Consider the following 22,080-nt stretch of genomic DNA (forward strand, 5'->3'; position numbering starts at 1 on the left):
ATTTCTCACCTTCTCACCCCTTGCCTTTTCCTGTAAGACCTATTGCAGTCGTTAAGAGTCGTCAACAGGCTCATCTCAGCTATCTGCCAATCTCCCATTCCCACCACCCTTCTGAGTAATACCCCTCCCCACCTTCTCACTATATAGAAGGATCTGGCAACTTCTGTTTCAGTGTATCTGAAGAAGTGTGCATGCACACGAAAGCTCATACCAAGAACTAACTTAGTTGGTCTTTAAGGTGCTACTGGAAGGAATTTTTTTATTTTGACTATGGCAGACCAACACAGCTACCTATCTGTATCTGCTACAAAGTATATTGAACAGGCATGCAAAAGTGGTTTTACCAGTGGGGCAGGGCCTTCTGTTTTAGACCAGTTTGAGACCGGTTTAAATATACAAGTCAAAAACCAAGCGAGTGTTTGCAGTATGTGGGCCTGTGGGGCGCCAACTTGAATAAAATATTGTGGGGGCCCAGGACAGCCCCATCCCACATAATTAATCACACACACCATTTAAATGGGAATGCCCATTAACTTTGTGGGAGCCTAGCCCCCGCAAATGTTTTATTCTGGGGGCTGGAGCCCCCATGGCCCCTAAGTGTTGGCTCCTCTGCTGTGTGGTGAAAGTTTTGTAAAGGAAGCTGTCATTCCGCTGGTCAGCTGCTTGGTGAGGAAAAGAGATCAGGAAAGGCTGAATTCATCCTGACCCTCATTCCTCTTCCTGAACCGCAGATTGCACACAACATTCCCCGTTCTGCTAAGGTTGTGGAATGCTCCTTCAGTGGAGACTGCCCAACTTAGCTACATTACGTGCATATTATGCAGTCAACAGCCTGAAAACCAGTTTCAGGACATAATAACTATATATGCACACGCAAACATACAGTATTTGCATGTGCAATCACACATTTGCCTCCCAAGTCCAGAGGATCATTCTCATGTTTTCCGGGAACCTGAAATGTTGTCCGTGTTCAAAATATTCCATGTATCAAAAAGGCTTTCACCGTGTAAATTTGGACTGAATTTCTCCTTTCCCCTTTATTTAATTTGCAGCTATAAGGCTCTTTTGGAAGAGCACAGCCAATAGCTAGCCACTTGAAAAATAAGTAATGCAGGGTTTGTCTTGAGTGCTAAAACCTCTCTAAACACACACACACACACACACCACACACACAGACACACGGTAGACAGTGCAAAGATCTGGAAGAAAAGTGGAAGATTTTGCTCAGTTAGCCCCTGCCGTTCCTTCAGTCTCTGAGATCCTGAGAGAGCGAGGTGGGGGAATATTTCTGGAAGAGTTCTATGGGATTTGATGAGAAACTTCCCATGTAGCTTTTGTGCAAGAATTTAAGGTAGAACAGGCAAGATGTGGTCTTTAGGCCCCGTTCTCCATGCTTTGGAGAGCAGGGCTTGTGCTTATTGTGTTGCCAAGAGATGGCAGAATCTATTTCCTGTGGCCTTTCAGACTCACCCCGACCAGTTACCAAAGACAGCGTATTCTACTAGCAAAACTAGGAGCTTAAGCCATCTATCCAACTCATGCACAAGACCAGATGAAGATGGCTTCCTCCTCCCAGTCACAAGATAGAGAGCCGAAAGAGCCCTTCAGGGTTAAAAGGACCGCTCTGCCTACTGACAATCAAATGGCTGCCATGTTGTTTTTAAAAGAGGCAGGAAATGGTTCCATTGATCCAAAAGGGAGAGTGTCAAATTAATAATATGTCTTTTTCTGAAGGAGAAGTAGGCTAAGCCTGTGGCTTGTGGAGAGATGTTCTAATTCTTCCTTGGGAGACCCATCGTTCAGACCCAGCAGAAGGAAGCGAAATTCATCCTGGGCTTGTATCATGTCCAGCACCAGCAGATAAGCAGGAAAACAGTTTCCCGCTCTTTTCTCCCAACCCCCAAATTTCCTTCCAATTTCCACTTTCCCTCATTTTCTTTAATTTCCTACCCCACCGCAATCTTTTCCCGCGTCAAATGCTGCTTAGGGAAAAGAATATATATATATTTCTTTTGCTTTTTTCAGCGTAAACAGGATTTTGGTTTTTCCTGTTTTCACCCAAGCAAGGCAAGAACTTTACTCTTGTGTCTTTGTGTCCCATTCCCTCCCCACCCCCCAATAATGTTTCAGCCAGGCACCAAAGTAAGGAACCTTATGGAAAAACAAAAAGATAACAAAAGCCCCCAATGCGATGCTTGGTGCAGATTAGGTTAATAGCAACAGACCCACCACAAGATGACAGGGCATCAAAAGACGACATTTCTTTAAGCGTACATGCTCTGGAAGCCATCCATAGAAATAGCTAAAGAACCCCTAATGTGTTTCTACTTATTCAAGAGGTATATTATATACAATCCTTTTGAGAAGCAGGATTGAGAGGCCATAACTAGGAACATTATGTACCGTCCTTCCCACAACTAACTCTTCCCGCCGGCTTTCTAGCTGCGTATACCCATGCTTCGCAGTCAGCAAGGTGTCCCAGATCTCCTCCTACCTCTAGATATTATAAACCACCAACTCTTCTTCTTCATCATCACCATCATCATCTTTTCTGTCTTCCTCATTTTCGTCTTCCTCTTCTTCTTCTTTTTAAAAATTAATTTAATTTTTATTTTTTTAAAATAATTTGCGAATGTGCTTGCAGGCTTTCTTCACACACACACACAAAATCAAATGGCTCAGAAAGGCAAAACGTTTGCTGCAAAGGGGCTGCGACGCCCCAGGAAGGACCAAGAAAAGGAAAGGAAAAGAGGACACATCCCCAGAGGTGGTTCTCCTCTCAGCTGTCGGACCCGAGCTGTGTTTCAATGTCCACTCGGCAGATAGGGCATTTCTTGCTGGTCGCGAGCCACTGGTCCACACACACTTGGTGAAACAGATGCATACAAGGTAAACGCCTGGAAAACAGAAGGTTTGTTATCTGGGCAAGAGGTCGAGACTGAGCCTGGCGCCATCATGTGCACCTTTGTGCAACGGCTGGGGCCTCAGCACAATGGCTGATGCCCACAGCTGATGCCTGCCCTAAGCTCCTCCTTAAAGGACACGGGTGGCGCTGTGGGTTAAACCACTGGGCCTAGGGCTTGCCGATCAGAAGGTCGGCGGTTCGAATCCCCGCGACGGGGTGAGTTCCCATTGCTCTGTCCCTGCTCCTGCCAACCTAGCAGTTCGAAAGCACGTCAAAGTGCAAGTAGATAAATAGGTACCGCTCCGGCGGGAAGGTAACCGGCGTTTCCGTGCGCTGCTCTGGTTTGCCAGAAGCGGCTTAGTCATGCTGGCCACATGACCTGGAAGCTGTATGCCGGCTCCCTTGGCCAATAAAGCGAGATGAGCGCCGCAACCCCAGAGTCAGCCACAACTGGACCTAAAGGTCAGGGGTCCCTTTACCTTTAAAGAACCCCTGGACGCTTAAGTCCAGTCAAAGGTGACTATGGGGTTGTGGCGCTCATCTCTCTTTCAGGCCAAGGGAGCCGGAGTTTGTCCACAGACAGCTTTCCAGGTCATGTAGCCAACAGGACTAAACTGCTTCTGGTGCAATGAAACACTGTGACGGAAACCAGAGCAGCGCATGGTAACGCCATTTAGCTTCCCGCCGCAGTGGTACCTATTTATCTACTTGCACTGGCATGCTTACGAACTGCTAGGTTGGCAGGAGCTGGGACAGAGCAACTGGAGCTCACCCCATCACAGGGATTCGAACCGCCGACCTTCTGATCAGCAAGCCCAAGAGGCTCAGTGGTTTAGACCACAGCACCACCCGCGTCCCCCTCCTTGAAACTGGTGCTCTAGTCAAGGACTACCGTCTGATTTCCCCACAGTGCATAGGAGTGGTGTTGTGTCTAGGGGAATTGTGGAAAATGAAAATGGCAGCTCTCCAGCACTTGTTCCTGTCACCTGGTAAGGTAGCCAGGTGCCCACTGATGCAAGACAAATCCCATTCCATTAAACCTGGAACCCGCCCTGCTCAAAATGGATACAGAATTGGAGGCAGGTGGTTCTTAGAGGTATAATTATTATTATTTATTATTATTATTATTATTATTATTTATACCCCGCCCATCTGGCTGGGTTTCCCCAGCCACTCTGGGCGGCTTCCAACAGAACACTAAAATACAATAACCTATTAAACATTAAAAGCTTCCCTAAACAGGGCTGCCTTCAGATGAGACAGAAGCCCTGAGGTGCTATAAGGCCTTAGACAACCCCATCAGGAACCCTAGTTATAAACCTCTAGTTGTTTAGTTCATGAGGACCGACGTCTTGATTTGCTCAGAGGCAATATATATCTGTGTTGTGGAGGGGGAGTTTGCGAAACCCAGACCAGCAAGCAAAGAATGAAAGTGAAGAAACTCTGAGGTGGGGTGAGGTAGATGGAGAAGGAACATAAGAAAGATTTCACTCAGAATCCCTTTGGAGAATAGTTATACCTCACATCCTCTCCATCTTCCAGCATCGAGAGACAGATTGTGCATTTCTCATCGGTGTCTGACTCTTCCCCATCTTCCTTTACTGCTTTGATTTCCTGCGGTCTCCTCTGTCAAGAAGGTCAAGGAAAGATCACAGTATTACACAAGATGGCCGCCTCAAGGCCTTCAGGAGCAGGTGGGGATTTAGATGGCAAAGAGTTTAACCCAGGCCTCCCCAACCTGTGGCTCTCCATATGTTTTCGCCTACAACTCCCATGATCCCTAGCTAACAGGACCAGTGGTCAGGAATGATGGGAATTGTAGTCTGGAACATCTGGAGGGCCAAAGGTTGGGGATACCTGGCTTAACCAATGCCCTCACTGGGCACATTCAGTTTAGGGAAACCTGCCCTGTTGAAAACTCTATGGATGTTGAATCTAGTTAGCACTCCGCCTGTCTCCATGGGAAAGAGAGGTTGATGGATGTGTGTGTCGCAACCTGTCACCTGGAGCGAAGAGTTTTAAGGTCATACACAGGTAACATGTCAAAGACATCACCGGTTCTCTCAGAAGCTGATGCCTCCATTAAGACCCATTGCTCATAACAAAATACCAGTCAGTGCAGGAGTTTATGTGAAGACTTAAAATAAATTATTGTCATTACTACTACTACTACTACTACTACTACTACTACTCCTTTCCAAGCAGCCCAGATTTGTACATATGAACCCACAGAACAAATAGATGATGCAGATAAAGTAGGCAGAAAAATACATTTTAGTCTCTTTCCTTCAGAATATTATAATTCAGAGTCATCCAGCGTGAAACAGTTTGGCAGTACTTGTTCTTTACACGCTTACAATTAATGTATGGAATTTATTGCTACAAGATGTGGTAGCCACTGATTTTAGGCAAATTCATAGAGGGCAAAGATTGTGTTGCATCCACACCTGTTCATTCTTAAAATGAAAAGTTAAAGACTTGTTGATTGCCTTTTTAAAAAATAATAATCAATTTTTGAAGATGCCCTGTATTGAAAAAACAATGGTTGTTTTTTGGCTTGGTTGTATGGTTGTTGTCTGCCTACGATTTGTCAGGCTTAATCCAGTGATGGTAAGGCGGCTGTTATGCCTGCAAATTTCATCTACTTTTGCAATTAAAAAAGTTGTAGCCAGCATCAGCCTTGCCTCCAAGAATGGTCAGCGCCTAGTGTCAATTCTGGTAGGATGAGATGTTCTTCCAACTCTTACCTTCTTGTATTTGTGTGGGAAAGTGAACCGTTCAATGGTGTTCTGGACGGCCCCCCTGTTCACACTGCCCAGCCTGTCTTCCAGTTGCAAAAGCTCCTGAAAAGAGGGAGGAAAGAGAAAGGAATGAACAGGAGACCTTTCAAATAGCCACCTGTTAGCCATCTGAGATGGCAGACCCAGAATCCTCATCTCCCCACCCTTTCCCTGCCTCTTACTGGTCCAAAGAAGGTTTATTTTTAAACAGGTTTATTTTTAAAGTCACAGGAAATAAAATGACTTTCAAAATGGGAATATACAGGAAGTTTGACTGATATGAAGTCAAATAATTGGTCTTATCTCACTCAATATTTTTTGCATCAGGGGTGTGTGTGTGTGTGTGTGTGTGTGTAATACTGACTGCTCTTCTAGATCCCTTGCTGTGACGCTGTAATGCCAAAAATGTTTTATTGCCCCAAAGCCCCTCCAAATCTTTCTCTCTCCCCTGTCCCTCCCTCCCTCCCTCCCTCCCTCTCTCTCTCTCTCTCTCTCTCTCTCTCTCTCTCTCTCTATACATCCGAAGGCAGGCCTGTTTAGGGAAGCTTTTAATGTTTAATAGACTATTGTATTTTAATATTCTGTTGGAAGTCACCCAGAATGGCTGGGGAAATCGAGTCAGATGGGTGGGGTATAAATAATAAATAATAAATTATTATTAATGTAATATTATTATTATTCTTGACTGACCCTGTGATACTTTGAGGGAGGGGCTCTCCAAACTCCCCCTCAAATTGCTCCTTTAATTTTTAAAACTTTTCAAAAACCAAACTTAATAACCAATTACTAATACTTTACAAAATAGTGTAGAATAGGTGGCTGCAAAGCCTTCGGAAAGGCGGCTGTTAAGAGTGGCAGTTCTCCCTATGCCCACTTCTATACTTTGATCATGCCCACTTTGGCATTCGACCCCCCAAAAATCCAAGCCAGGAGAGATAACTCAAGAAGAAACCTGAGCTTCTGCCTGTGGCTTGTTTTGAGTGAGCAAATCACAAGTGCTGATTTGCACCTAACTCTGACTTGTGTCTTCCCAGCATGACACAGGAAAGAGGGGGATGGATGTGATTCAGCAGTGCACATCAGCACACGACTCGTTTGCAATAAGCCGTCATTTATTGGCAGGGCCTGCTCAAAACATTTTGCTGCCTGAGGCAAAGGACAAGATGGCGCCCAACCCCGAAAGCACATACAGAAGCTAATTGGACTGGGAGTTGAATTTTACTCCAATACAGGTGAAAGGGCATGTCTTCCACTTTAGTTGAGGGTATCGGGCTAATCTAGAGAGTACAGAGTAGCCATGGGGGACTCACAGCTCTGGCCATTCCCCACACCCCAGCGTCTGTCACCTGAGGCAGCTGCCTCACTCTGCTTCATCATAGGGCCGGCCCTGTTTATGGCTTACAGTTACATGAGAGTAAGGCCATAGTGGCTGAATGAATAAATGGATACAGATCCTGCAGGGGGAAAGGTCCAGAGGGTCATTGAAGCTGGGAGCACTTACTTCATAACTTTCCCTCACAGCGGACGTGTGTCTGTTTGGATTCAGTCCCTGAAGAGCAAGTAGCTGAAGCTGAGGATATGGGTAGTTTCTAATTTCATGAACAACCTGTGAGGCATTGTGCAAAATAAGTAAGTAAGTAAGTAAGTAAGTAAGTAAGTAAGTAAGTAAGTAAGTGTTTGCTAGTAGTAGTAGTAGTATTCAAAATAAGGCTTAATGGCCTTTGAAAAGGGTTAATTCAAAGGAAGATTATCTGCTAGATTGGATCACCCAACATTATTTCAGATTATTAGGGTACAATTCTGCAGTCAGCGATGCAAGTTGTTCTTCAAGCACTTGTGTAAACGAACCCAACCAGCTGTAGCAATCATTTCTGCTAAAGCTGTCGGGTTATCCATTCAGAAAGAATTGCCTCCCACAGTGCCGGCTCCTAACTAGCAATCAGCTGACAGGAATGATAGACGCCTGTATTTTGACTGCCTTCCCCCAGACAGTGACTCAGGCCCGGTCTACACAGACAGCAGATTGTGTCGTAAAACCATCCCTGGACTGTACCACTCCAAATGGCAGATGGAGAAATCACATGATTAAATGTTCCTGTCACCTCCGCATAGAAAACTAACATGTCAGGAAGAAGGGTTCTGGCATAGCCTTTTTCCTGATATGCTGGTTTTTAAGGCACGGAGCATTTTCTGCATGGGAATGCGTCAGTAGCAATGGGGAAACTATGTTTCCCAACACTACTGTAGCTTAGTTCCCAAGCATTGGTGCATGTCCAGTGCCAGAGATTGAAAGAGGGGACAGGGCGCCCCCACACGGGAGGCAGGGTAGGAGAGAGACGTTGACTACCGTATTTTTCGTGCTATAAAACGTACTTTTCCCCTCCTAAAAAGTAAGGGGAAATGTGTGTGCATCTTACGAAGCGAATGCATGCTGTGCAGCTTTCTCTGAAGCCAGGAGAGTGAGAGGGATCAGTGCGCACCAATCCCTCTTGCTCTCCTGGCTTTGCATCGCTGGAGAGGCGCTGCGCAGCTTTCTCTCTGTGCAGCGCCCCTTCAGCGAAGTGGGGGGAGAAATTGAAGGGGCTCCGTTTCTGCTGCCGCTTCGCTGAAGGGGCGCTGCGCAGAGAGGGAAAGCTACGGAGTGCTCCTTCAGCGAAGCAGGAGGAGAAACAGAGCCCCTTCCATTTCTCCTCCCACTTTGCTGGAGAGGCGCTGAGCAGAGAGGGAGAGAATTTTTTTTCCTTGTTCTCCTCCTCTAAATTAGGTGCGTCTTATGGTTGGGTGCGTCTTATAGAGTGAAAAATACGGTACTTCTCCAGCACAGATTAAAATCTGAGCCAGAGAAGAACTCAGAGGTGAGTGTTGTGAGCAGCCCAATCTTGCATGCCAGGCTGCTCACAGAGTGGTAAGGGGAGAGATGGGGTAGTATCTCCTGCCATCCCAACACTATTACCAAAGCAGCAAAAAGAGAAGATTGGGTGAGAGGAAATGGGGGGTTGGGGCAGGAGAGAGGCAGAAATCTGAGCCGGGTAAGAACATTCAGATGCTAGCCCTATGAGCTGTCGAGTTTTGTATTTCGAAGCTGGGAAGCATCATTCATTCAAGCAGCCCAAGAACAGATTAAGAACTCATTAAGCTCCCTTAAGCAGAGTCAGACCACTGGCCGTTATAGGCTGGTATCGCCTAAGGTGACTGGCGATGGCTCTCAAGGATCAAATGAGCCATGATGTGATGGCCTGGGATTCAGACTCGGAGGCTGAACCTGAGGGATACCAGCCTGCACAGGAGTCCCCGCCTCCAGAACCAGCTGAGCCGGGGCTGGGGCTTGAGCCTGAAGGGTCCTCACCTGTGCTGGACCCTCAGATGCAGGCACCAGCTGAGTCTGCTCTGGCTCCTGAGGGGATGGAGGACCGATTGTCTGCAAGTGCTCCACTCTCAGCCCCATCAGGGGAAGAGGAGGTTGCCTCTGGGTCCGGTAACCCTCCATCCTCTCCTGAGCTGCAGAGGCTCAGGGCAGAGAGGCGGAGGGAACTAAGTTCTCGCAGGAGGAGTGCTCGCCTCCAGGCCAGGAGAGGCGAATCACCTGTGGACCGGGGCCGCCCTATGCCTCGGGGGTAGATAAAAGCCAGCCAGCCCAGTCCCAGGTTGCGAGAACTACATTGTTGGTAGCCTGTTCCTGCCTGCACCCTGTCCTGCTCTTCTGCCAGAGTTCCTGACCTCATCCGACTCCCTGCCTTGGACCTGGCTTCAGCTTTGACGGACAGCCTCCATACCGCACCCTCGACCTTGGACTAGACTCGGACCTCACCGCACAGTTAACCCTCAGGACCAGCACACTTGAGCTGGAAATGCTAGGGATAGTATTTGGGGCTTTCTGCACGCAGAGAATGTGCTCCACCACCAGGTTCTGGTTACCATGCTGTTAGTCTAAGCCAGGCTTCAAGCTGGCCCCCAGCAACTCCCGCTTCGCTTACCATCTGCGTTGAGGACGTGTTCCGGGGGAAATGCTGCATTCGTTGTGTCGCTAAGTAATGCTGATAATGTTGTGGAACTGGCCTGACCTGGAACTGGTTGTGAGTTAGGCCAGCATCGACGCTGAGATCCCTGGAAGGGTGCAGAAATACGAATCGCTTTCAGGAGTTGTGCAACCTTTTTTATAAAAAGTCTCCCATTCCGCCACCCCCTTCCCAACACACATACACTTTGAGTTCAAACCCAATGGCTAATGCTGTTTTTATATCTTTCACCGGATAGAAGGAACATGAGCCCGGAGGCATAGTGACTCATCCAAATAGTTTGGTTGGTATATACGTTAACCCTGTGGAGTTTCGAAGCACCGGTGGTCAAGAGAAGGAGAAAACAGCACAGCCAATTAAATGTAAAAAGTAGGGTGTGATTGTTACCGTATTTTTCGCTCCATAAGATGCACTTTTTCCTCCTAAAAAGTAAGGGGAAATGTCTGTGCGTCTTATGGAGCGAACGTGTAGTTGATCACTGGCTCCCTTTCCGGCCCTGCCCCCTTGCACGGGCCTCCATTGTTGAATGTTCTGCAGACGGAGGGTGTTTGTTTCCCCAGCGACATGTGACTGGCCACCACAGTAGTTTAGATATTTGAACATTGCCATCATGTTTCCTGTTAGTCTTCCATTCTCCATGCTAGACACATGCCCAGCTCCTTCAACCGTTCCTCACGGGAACTGGTATCACAAGACTTCTATTTCACCCAGTGGTGTAGCAAGGTCAGGTGGTACCCGATACGGAAAATTTCTTGTCATCCCCCCTCCCACACACATTGAAATCCAGTTGGACTCCCAAGAGACTGTGATCTACTCAGAGTACAAAAAGACTGGCTGTGATCTACCCATTGTCATTGCCAGGAGTTGCTGAGCTTTTTTGGGGGAAGGATTCACCAAAGCTTTTTTTAGTGACTGCTTGGCCTATGTTGTTGAGCTTGCCTGCATGCCTCCTCCAGCAGCCAGGCAGCGCAGGGCTGTCAAAACAAAGCAGCAAAATGTGGTGCCACTAATCCCCTTCCCCTGATGGCTCAGGGTAGGCGGGAGTCACAGGTGTGTGGCACGCCAAATGTCACCCACCTCGGTAATGACACCTGGAGCGGTCCACCCGCATCGCCCCCACCTTTCTCCGCACCATATTTCACCCCAGTTGTCACAGCAAGGAATGACTTACCAGTCTGTTCCTTCCGCTAAATATCTGGGCTGGGGGCCCATGGGTTGAGGAGTCTGCAGTTGATGGCCAAATTCGAAGCTTGGGTGTAACCGATGAGGTTGGACAGAGATACGCTCCTGAGTCCGCCTGCAGGGTTGAGGAAGAAAGGTGAGCGAAAGAGGCTCATGTTTGACAACCAACCCACAGTTCTGAATCCTGCATCCAAAGCAACACTGATAACCCTGTTCAGACAACTGATTCAGGGTCCGTGAATGCACGGGGTTGGGTCAAAGGAAGCAGCCAGGTCAAAACTATGGAATTTGCTCCCATGGGTGGCAATTATAGCCAAGACAAATTCATGGAAATGGCTATTGATGGCTACTAGCAATGATGGCTATGCTCTTGATCCAAACTGAGTGCTTCTGCATATCAGTTGCCAGAAACTGCAGGAGGGGAAATGTTTGGGTCCTGTTTGCAGGCTTCCCACAGGCATCTGATTGGCCACTGTGAGAACAAAATGCTGGACTAGTCGAGCCATTGGGTTGATCCAGCAGGCTATTCTTATGTTCTTGCCTCCCTTATGGTGGTACCTCTGGTTGCGAACGGGATCCGTTCCAGAGGCCCGTTCACAACCTGAAAAGAACGCAACCTGCGTCTGCGCTTGCGCAGGTCGCGATTCACTGCTTCTGCGCATACGCGAGCGGCAAAACCCAGAAGTAACCCTTTCCGGTACTTCCAGGTTGCCGCGGGACGCAACCTGAAAATGCGCAACCTGAGGCAAACGTAACAAGAGCTATGACTGTATTGTCTAGCCCTCTAGCCTTCCCCAACTGGGTGCCCTTGGACTACAATTTGACCAGGCTGGGCGATGGGAGATGGGTTTCAATAACAACTAGAGCACAGTTGGTGAAGGTTGGTCTGTTTTGACTGGCAATGACTCTCCGGGGGAGGGGGGCAGCAGGGGAGAGAGAGCCATGCTTCTGGATTTAAAAAATAAATAACTGGAGATGTCCAGAATTGAACATGTGATCTTCTGCATGATAAACATGCACTCTACTATTGAGATATTGCCTTTTCCCATCGTTCATGAGCTACACACATTCAGCCTGTGAAAACAAACCCAATGGTGTGAACACTGGCTCTGATCATGTGCTCAGGAACCCTGCGAGATGGAGGGCTGTCAAGCATGCACAAGCCTATATTCAAAGCTCAATGGGATGTGATACCATTGACTGAGCTTGCAGTGAGTTCCTGCATAAACAGCAGAAGGCAAAAAGCATGGCTGGTCCATGTCTTCTGATGTTCTGAGTATACTGAATGCAAATAGGGCTGTGCCTGCAGATTTAGTCACACTTCCTTGCCCACCTCACCAACTCATGCATGCACACGTGCATGCACACGCATCTTCACTCACCCTGGATCAGTTGCCTGCACAGAGCTTAATGGTGACCTGCAGACAAAGCATTCGAGTCAATAGAGTGTATTCACAGATTGGACAAAGTATTAAAGACAGCTTTTCCCAAGCTAGTGTCCTCCCAAAGTTCTACAGCATCTGGCAACCCTGACCATTGTGCCATGCTGGCTGGGGATGCTGGGAGTTGTAGTCTGACAACATCTGGAGGTTGGGTGAGGCTGCTTACACAGAAGGTCCCGGTACTCGAGTGAGACAGTGGTTTCAAGTTTAGCCAAGCAGGGACACTCTAGAGCCGTGGTTCCCAATGCGAGGCACATGCCCCACGGGGGGCAATTTGATTTTTAAAGGGGGCAATTTGGAAGCTTGTTTACACCAAGTTAACGGCCTTTTAGGCTTCCTCCATGTGAGTAGGAGTTCGCTTTTTGAATAATAAGAATTATATGTCACTGGGGGGGGGGTGTCAGGATTTTAGAGGTGCTTAGGTGGGGCATGGCCAAAAAAAGATTGGGGACCACTGTTCTAGAGACAGACACCCTGTGGTTTGACCCCATTTTATGTATACTGTTGATGTGCATAGAGTTTCGAGATTTTAGGCCAGGGATGAGGAGACTATGGCCCTCCAGATGTTGTTGGAGAACATCTCCCATCTTTCCTGACTGTTGTCCATACTGACTGTGGCTGATGAGAGTCCATCAGTATCTGGAGGGCAACAACTTCCTCCTAGACCTGCTATATACCAGAATTAAGTAGTAAAATTCTTGTTTTTCTGGACGGTACCACTTCAGCCCGCAGATGCAAGGAAAGGGCAGGGTCCTGCATGCTTACGTTCATTTATTTTATTTATTTATATATCACTGTATCATAAAAAAAATATTGCAGGGATTTGCAACAATATAAAACCAAACAATATAAAACCAAACAATAAAATCATGAAACGTCAAAAGCAAAAATAAATTAAAAACAAATATCAGTTGACCATTTGGGGGATGCTGCCCCATGTGGGTGGGGAGTGAGAATGACACACAAATTGGGTGTCAGTTATAAAACTAGCAATGCTTAGTTATTATGGTAGGCAGCCATTGATAAGCCCATCCTCCACTGATTTAACTTACAGCCTTTGAAATCCGCCCACCTTTGCTAAAGGTTTTTGAGGGCAAGAAAGGATGCATCAGCAGTGGGTTTCCTGCCTTGGCAGGGGATTGGACTAAAACAATGTTCTTCAACCTTAGGTCCCCAGATTTTGTGGCATTACAACCTCAGCCAGCTTAGTTAATGGTACGGATTGATAGGAGCTGTAGTCAGGGCCGGCCCACTCATGAGGCAAGGTGAGGCAACTGCCTCAGGCGGCAATATCCACCAGGGCAGGGAGATGTCTATCTTTCTTTCCGGTAGATATTCACTTACCCATTCTTCCCTGGTGGGGAGGCAGGGTGCCATGGAGAGCTAAGGCACCAGGAAGAAGGCTACGGTAGAAATAATGTCCCTGATGTGCTAGCTTTCTGCATGCAGGGATTTTTATTTATTTTTTATTTTTTTTTGCAAAAGCAGAACTGCAACTTGCACAATCCGTTGGCCACGTTGGCTGGGGCTAATGGGCTCAGAAGAGTCCAACAGCACGCGGAAGACATTGGCTGTTAGAATGTCCCAAACTGGTCACATTTATGATCTTGGCTGATAGTGGAGATGCTTGCTCACCTGGGATGAGGCATGAGTCTGCGGTGCTGGGCCTCGAGAAGCTGCTGCTGGAGGAGGTATTGCTGGTGAAGGGCCTGAGGTAGGAAAGAGGGTCCCGTCACTTCCTGGAATGGCAGGGCAGGCAGAGGCGGCAGGGGCGGGTGCAGGGGGCCTCCGTGCTGGTGCGCGGTTGCCATGTGAGGCTGGACGGCGTGAGGCAGGGGGAAGTCTGTGGAAATCTGAGGCTGGGGGCCAAGGTGGAAGTGCCGGCAGGAGGTAGCATGAGGATGCTGAGACCTTTGAAAAGGAGCGCCTGGAAGGGAAAAGGCGGGAGGACGGTCAGAGGTGCTCTGCGCAACCCGAGGCGTGTTCACACGTCGTGTGCACAAGTGCTGGTGCGAAAGAGGGTACACTCGTGAAAGAGCGACTCGCTTTGAACAGAAACGCAATACGTCTCACCAGTGGCGTAGCGTGGGGGGTGCAGGGGGGGCCGGCTGCACCTGGCACAACATCTGGGGGTAGGGTTAGGGGGCGCAAATTACTTGCCTTGCCCCGGGTGCTGACAACCCACGCTACGCCACTGCGTCTCACCATAGTCGGTGGGGCAAAGCTACTCAGTCTGCTGTACAACTTCTGCTAAATGCTTAAGCAGGGCTGTAGCATGGGGGCCCGTAGCCCCGGGCGCATGATTTGGAGGGGGGGCGAGATAGATGTTATCGTCCCCAAATCCCCACCCTGATTGCCATCAGAAATCTCTGGGTCCCAGAGCCCAGCCTGGCCTTGGCAGCGCGCCTCCTGCCCCCTCACTGATTGGTTATCCGGTCAGTGTTGGGGAGTGTGCCTGTGAACAGCTGCATCAGCTGACCAAGCTCCCCCTTGCATGGGCACACAGGCAGGTGGCACAGCACAGCCCTGGGAACCCTCTGTGCCCCACACCCACCCAGCAGTGGCAGTAAGGGTTGGGCTGGCACAGTGGATTTTGTTCACCCTCTGTGCCAAGCCCTTGGTCCTGCCTTGTGCATGCACATGCCCTAGGCGCCAACAAAGGACTCAATGCCCGCCGTGCTGATAGCCAACTTTAAGCCCTGCACCCACTACCAACATCCTGCCTCTCCCTCGATTAAGCACTTTGAAATATACTCGGAGTCGAGAGTGGATTTCATGCTCTTTATTCAGCTCATAGCGGTGAGGAGGAATGGAAGTTCCCCCAGAATGTCTGCTTTATATACATTATTTACACAATGGGCTGCACGTGATTGGCTAATTCCGGGATTCTCCTGTAGGCCAATCAGGTTGTGGATTCACTTCCACCTGGAGCTGGATTGGGTGACTTCTGTGGACCAATCAAACTGCTGCATTCTGGATCCTATTGTTCTAGGACCAATCAGACTGCTGCATTCTGGATCCTATTGTTCTAGGACCAATGAGACTGCTGAATCCTATTGTTCTAGGACCAATCGGACTGCTGCATTCTGAATCCTATTGTTCAAGGACCAATCATACTGCTGCATTTTGGATCCTATTCAACTCAGTACATAACACACTTGAACTTGGATTATGACTTCTGCCACAAACTTTAAGGCGGGCACAGCTTTTGCATGGCATGCAAGAAGCATCTTTGGACTGGCTAAGCAAACAGGCCCTTCTTCGAGTGGGTTGGGCTTGAGCCATCTGTTTGTGCCAGTGCTGGCATCTGAGCGACCAAGGCAAGAGGGGAGAAAACCATGCTGGCATGTCCTTCCATGCCTCCCTTGTGGGCACAGAGGCTCGCCAGCAGGGGCAGGAGGGAGGGCTGGGCTCTGTGGGGAAAGAGAAGGAACAGGTCTGCCTGGCATTGCCCAGGTGGCTTTCCCTTTTGACAACCTACAGAGCTCCTCTCTAGGGTCTGACTCGTGGCTTCAGGTTCCTTCTTAGGCAACGACAAGATTCTTGGGGATCAGGGCCAGCCCACCCATGAGGTAAGGTGAGACGGCCACCTCAGGCAGCAGATCTCAATGTTTCCCAATTATTTCTAGCCTTGTTTCTCATGTCGCTCTTCATCCACCCCTTATTCCTTGGTGAGGAGGCACCATTTTGTGGTTCGCCTCAGGAGCCAAAATGTCTAGGGCCTGCCTTAGATTCCAGTTCCTCCAGTTCCTCCTACTGGTCTGTGTTAAGTTGTGGGAGAACATATCAGATGACACATATCAGGCGATCCTTCAAACAGCTCTTGTTTATTCACAGGCCCAGAACAGAACTCGGCTGAAGGGTTCAGCCAACCTGCTTATATACAGCTCAACTACAAAGCAACAGTAACAACTTTCTGTAACTATCCAATCACTGAATGTCACTTTCAATTCCTTATTTGCATATGTGGACCTGAGTGAAAACTATCTACAGTATCGCCCTGCTGGCCCAGGGTGAGAACTTCAGTACATAACAGTCTGACCAGCCTTTCCAGGACATCTCCACAGGACACAAACCAGAGGCGCCAGACTGCCCACAAGATTGAGGGAGCCTAGCATGCGCTGTGTGAGGAATGATGTCATGTGTGTAACATGTGATGTCGCATGTGTCAATCAATACCGTACAGGCTGGTGCGACCTTCTGCCAGGCCTTGCCAGTTCCCTCAGCGTCTCCTGATAGGCCAGTTCCATGATGTCACATCCTCTGGAGGAGCCTGAGCACTCATACCTGGCCCCCTCAACATTGAGGGGGCCAGGCGCCCTTCAAACAAAATTTGAGGGGGCTGAAGACACCTCGACCCCCTGGAGTTGACAAACCAGCACACACACACACACCCGCTTTCACTTCTCAGGGTTCTTTATACATAAATCAGACTCATTCCGGACATTCCTTCAAATACAGAGTTCTTTCAAGTAAAGTAAAGCAGGGCATCTTGATTCTGCTCAACAGGTGCAGTGACAATTTTAAATATCTGAAGGGCTCGGTATTAACACTTCATAATTCGAGATGTGGAAAATATGGAAACAACAGGAGAAGCAGGACTAAGATGTGAAGATATGCTCCAGGGATCCAGACCGTGGGGAGCCCCAAGGAATTAATAAATATAATTTGGACTGGATTGGATATTTAATTGGATGGTTTTTATTGGAAAATCAATAAAAATGATTTTAATAATAATAATAATAATAATAATAATAATAATAATAATAATAATAATAATAATAATATCTGAAGGGCAGTCACAAGGAAGATGGAGCAAGCTTGTTTGCTGTTGTTTTTTTTGCTGCTCCAGAGGGTGGGACCCCCAACCAATGGATCCAAGTTACGAGATGAACCACTAGGAAGAACTTTCTGGTGGTAGGAGCTGTTTGACAGTGGAATGGACTACTCTGGAAGATGGTGGGCTTTCCTCCTCCAGAGGCTTGGGTGGCCATCTGCCAGGCATTTTTCAGCTGGGATTCCTGCATTGCAGAGGATTGTTCTAGGAGTCTAGTAAGCTTCGCTTTCAATCTGAGTTTTTATTAAAGACAGCAAACAAATGGCCTCGTGAAAGCCCCTAAATTTATTGAGACAAAAAGATGCAGGTGTCCATAATCCCTGTTAGGCTCATGCATAAATCTCCAGTCCCCCATTTCCCGGGCTTAGTTTTAAGAAATCCTTACTCAGAAAGTCTCAAGAGGCTTGACACCTCTTGGGTGGTCCTAATCTCACTCAGCCTTCAGGCAACCTTTGCATAACCTCCCATTAAGCCTAAATTAAACCAAGCAGGACCTGCCTTCATCAGGAAAATATCCCCCTTCTCCTGGCCAGATGAGATATTGGGGAAATAGGTGAATCTGTCAATCTCTCTCTCCCTCTCTCTCTCTCTCTCTCTCTCTCTCTCTCTCTCCATTTCCACTTTAGTTTATGGATAAATATATAGTTGATCCTCATGAAAAGTCACCCGCATTTTAGTGTGAATTTCTCCTGATACACACACTTTTGTACGCAATTTTACCCAATATACACATTTTTTTCAATGCAATTTCCCGAAAAATAATGTGTTTTTCAATGTTATTTTCACTAATACAGGCATTTCTGTACCCATTACTTGAGTAGAGAACTGTGCTGCAATATTCAGAAAAGTGCAAATTCTGAAGGATGCCCAATCTCATATTGTTTCAGAAAAATGTGGAACGATCGGGTAGGTTCAAAGCTAGTCCAAACTTTGGAGAGTACGTTCCTGTTTCCTCAAGTTCTACCATCGCGATCAGTTGTATTTCCAGGCAGTTTCACTAGCTAGTTGCTCACTGCCATACGACCCCAGGTTCCCAAAGCGTGCCATCCATCACTTGCCCCTTTCCCTAGCTGAACTGTTGTGGTTGCTAGACAAGCAAATAGGTCTGAGCGGAAGCTGGCGAGTGGCTGCAATAATGAATGGCTGCTTGTCGCAAAGTTTCTGGTGTCTCCCTTAAGCAAGGAAGAAACAAGTCTGTGTCCCTGTGCATTTCCCAGGGCAACAACATCAGAGAGGGGGCAACCTGCCAGGTGAAACTTTGCACATTTCCTCACATTATTACCTGCTTCCTTCCACTCAGCTTCCAGATGGGTACCTCTCCTACCTGAAGATTAGGAGGAGATTGAGGTGAGAGTAATAATAATAATAGATTTTATCCCTGCACTGAGAAATCTAGAGTATCAGTGAGAAAGCATGGTTCCATCTGGTACGTAGGCTATCTGCCCGCTGACTGCCTCGCCAGAGTGATGCATGCTCTGGTTATCTCTTGCTTGGACTACTGCCATGTGCTCGGTCCAGTATATCTGAAGGAGCATCTCCACCCCCATTGTTCTACCTGCACACTGAGGTCCAGCGCCGAGGGACTTCTGGCGGTTCCCTCACTGCAAGAAGCCAAGTTACAGGGAACCAGGCAGAGGGCCTTCTCGGTAGTGGCACCTGCTGTGTGGAACGCTCTTCCACCAGATGTCAAAGAGAACAACAACTACCAGACTTTTAGAAGACTTCTGAAGGTAGCCCTGTTCAGGGAAGCTTTTAATGTTTGATGCATTACTGTATTTTAATATTTTGTTGGAAGCTTCCCAGAGTGGCTGGGGAAACCCGGCCAGATGGGCAGGGTATAAAATAATAATAATAATAATAATAATTATTATTATTATTATTATTATTATTATTATTATTATTATTACTTAGGGCTCTTCTTTCTTACATGCAAGTTTTCTATATGCAGAGATTTGGGCGTTGTTTTAATTTTACAGAACTGCTTTAACACATGTGAGTCCTCGTCTCCACACTTAGCCCTGCAATGAGAACTGGGCCATATTCAAGCCTAGGTATTGCACAAAACAAAGGGCTCTGTCTGTATCTTATTCATTCAGACCTGATGGAGGAGCAGCTCTAGCTAATAGCCACCTTATTCCATTTGGCTTCCCTCCTCCTGAGGGACAAGAACATGCAAAACACAGGGCCAGGAGGGTGCTGATGATCCGCTCTCCCTCCTGGTTTCGCACACTGAACGTTTTGAAAACCCCTTTGCCTCGAAGCCACCTCTCTGCAGCTACCAGGGGAAGGGCAACACTCAGGAATTGTTCAGCTGCTTGCCAAAAAAATAAAAAAAATAAAAGTGGAGAGAAGAGAGCCCTAATTGGGGACTGAATATCAAATGTTCTCCCGCTGCTTGCCTCGTGATGCGGTTTCACGCCGGGGAGATGCTGCAATGCTGCGGCCCTGGAAGAAAATCTCTTTTTGCAGGCAAAGGAAAGTCTTAAAGGATGGGGATGCAGAAAGCTGCTTTATAGAAAGCCGGACCCCTGGTCCATCTAAGTCACAACTGTCTGACGGATTCTGCAGGGTCTCAAGGAATGGGATTTTCCCCATCATCTGCTACTAAATATCAGTGTAAAGGACCCCTGGCCGTTAGGTCCAGTCGTGGCCAACTCTGGGGTTGTGGCGCTCATCTCGCTTTATTGGCCAAGGGAGCCGGCGTACAGCTTCCGGGTCAGGTGGCCAGCATGACTAAGCCGCTTCTGGCGAACCAGAGCAGCGCACGGAAATGCCGTTTACCTTCCCGCCAGAGTGGTACCTATTTATCTACTTGCACTTTGACGTGCTTTCGAACTGCTAAGTTGGCAGGAGCAGGGACCGAGCAATAGGAGCTCACCCCATTGCGGGGATTCGAACCGCCGACCTTCTGATCGGCAAGCCCTAGGCTCTGTGGTTTAACCCACAGCGCCACCTGCGTCCGTCAAATATCACCTAAGACTTTTGCCCCATTGCAACACAAACATCTCTGCGATTCAGCAGAGTGAAAGCCGTTTGTCCATTCAGAGTGAGGGCCGGAAACACGACCCTCGCTCTGAACTGGATTTGTGACGTTGTCATAAAAAGCCCCCTCTGGGCGCTCAGCCTTGACACAGTGAGGGCAAACATGTGTGGAGGGGTGGGAGTATGTATGTCAGCCACACACCCTTGGCTCATTTCCCTTTTGAATATGAGAACGCTGGTCAGTGCATTCAAGGTAATGTCCTTGCAAACTCTGTTCAGACTTGCAACAAGCATCTCTCCCATTCAGCGATGACCCTTCCCCTTGCTCTTCTGCCCTTCTCCTGGCTTCAGCAAAAGGAACCCCAAGCCTCCAGAGTGCAGCGGGTACTCCCACCACACTCCGGAGGCTCCAGGCGGCTATCTGGAGAGCGAGAGGGCTCGGTGCTGTTCTCCTCTTCTCTCGCCCCGACTCAGCTCTCTGAGCTCTGCAGTGCCTCCGCATTTCAAATTTTGAATATTTATGGCCTCTGCTAACCAAACAGCAAAGACGTTTACTTTTCATTTCATGAAGAAACACTATTATGTCTAGTAGGAACCAGTCCTGGGTTATGGAATACGCTGAACACTAACAGGATCATCCGTTGTGTGTTTACTCAGATGTAAGAACCCCACTTTGTGCAAAGGAACTTACTTCTAACTATGTGTGCACAGGACAGCGGACTTAGCTATAGAGTGACTGATCGTGGAAGTGTACTGTTGGAAGAGACCCCAAAGCCATCTAGTCCAACCCCTTTAATATTCCTTACTAGCTTCGCACGTGCACAGAGAAACTGAAACCTGCCTCGTAGGCAGAGTTAAGCCTTTGGAACTCACTGCCACAAGATGTAATAATTTTGACAGCTTTAACAGAGAGAGTCAGTGTGGTTTGCGGGTTGGGCTAGGCCCCAGGAAACTAGGGTTCGGTTCCTCAGTCATGAAGCTCGGTCTGCTCAAAGGCTTGCTTATCCAGTCCTACTCAGAGTAGACCTATTCAAATGGCTGGGCACGGCTAACTCAAACTGAACCTACCTCGCAGGGTGGTTGTCAGGCTGAAACAGAGAGCAGAGAACCACCTTTAGAGAAGATGGGAAAACATGCGTTTTACTGGAGAACATACGTTTAGAGAAGATTGGGAAATGGCTATTGAATATAAGGGAAATAACTATAACTGTGTACAGCTGAAAACGCTGGCAGCGTTAAGGTAAATTCAACAGTGTAAATAAGTTTTGATGGAGGCAAGAATGCAGTACTGAATGGTACAGTGGTACCTCGGGTTAAGAACTTAATTCGTTCCGGAGGTCCGTTCTTAACCTGAAACTGTTCTTAACCTGAAGCACCACTTTAGCTAATGGGGCCTCCCGCTGCTGCCGAACCGCCGGAGTACGATTTCTGTTCTCATCCTGAAGCAAAGTTCTTAACCTGAAGCACTATTTCTGGGTTAGCAGAGTCTGTAACCTGAAGCGTCTGTAACCTGAGGTACCACTGTATAGGGGTTTGGGGTTTTTTTTGTAAAATATGCAGATTTATGATATGAACCAGGGAAAGAGAAGAAGGGAAATCATTGATATCTTAAGGATGTAAAAACGAGTATTTTAAATTGTAAAACAGAAAATTTAATCAAAATTATATACCAAAAAGCACACACACAAAAACAGAGAATCACCTTCACTGCCTTAAGCTCTTCAGAGGAAAGGTGAAATATATGTGAGTATGTATGTATGTATGTATGTATGTATGTATGTATGTATAAATAAATAAATGGGAATTGGAAAAATTAATGGAGCGCAAAGCCATGATGCCTATGTTCTCCCTTCGCTGTTCATGGCACTAGCACTTCTAATAATAATAAATAATATTTTTTTATTTATACTCCACCCTTCCTGGTTTAAAAAACCGG

At 47.6% G+C, this 22,080-nt stretch overlaps 1 protein-coding gene across 2 annotated transcripts in view; it reads right to left on the reverse strand.

Annotated features, from left to right (window-relative positions):
- Positions 1 to 1,097: 1,097 nt before the first annotated feature.
- Positions 1,098 to 22,080, reverse strand: part of ARK2C (arkadia (RNF111) C-terminal like ring finger ubiquitin ligase 2C) — a 74,432-nt gene continuing 53,449 nt past the window's right edge. The window contains exons 2-9 of one of the 2 annotated variants that reach the window (XM_083466145.1): positions 13,961 to 14,252; positions 12,266 to 12,301; positions 10,873 to 10,998; positions 9,660 to 9,789; positions 7,187 to 7,291; positions 5,653 to 5,748; positions 4,425 to 4,531; positions 1,098 to 2,897 (exon numbers count right to left, since the gene is read on the reverse strand). In XM_083466145.1, the coding sequence (XP_083322271.1) occupies positions 2,780 to 2,897; positions 4,425 to 4,531; positions 5,653 to 5,748; positions 7,187 to 7,291; positions 9,660 to 9,789; positions 10,873 to 10,998; positions 12,266 to 12,301; positions 13,961 to 14,252 (1,010 nt within the window). In that variant the 3' untranslated portion in view covers positions 1,098 to 2,779. The remainder of the gene's footprint in view (positions 2,898 to 4,424; positions 4,532 to 5,652; positions 5,749 to 7,186; positions 7,292 to 9,659; positions 9,790 to 10,872; positions 10,999 to 12,265; positions 12,302 to 13,960; positions 14,253 to 22,080) is intronic. The other variant, XM_083466144.1, reaches the window with a different exon arrangement.

Source organism: Podarcis liolepis, assembly GCF_965112155.1.
Source record: "Podarcis liolepis genome assembly, chromosome: 11".
Classification (NCBI taxonomy): domain Eukaryota; kingdom Metazoa; phylum Chordata; class Lepidosauria; order Squamata; family Lacertidae; genus Podarcis; species Podarcis liolepis.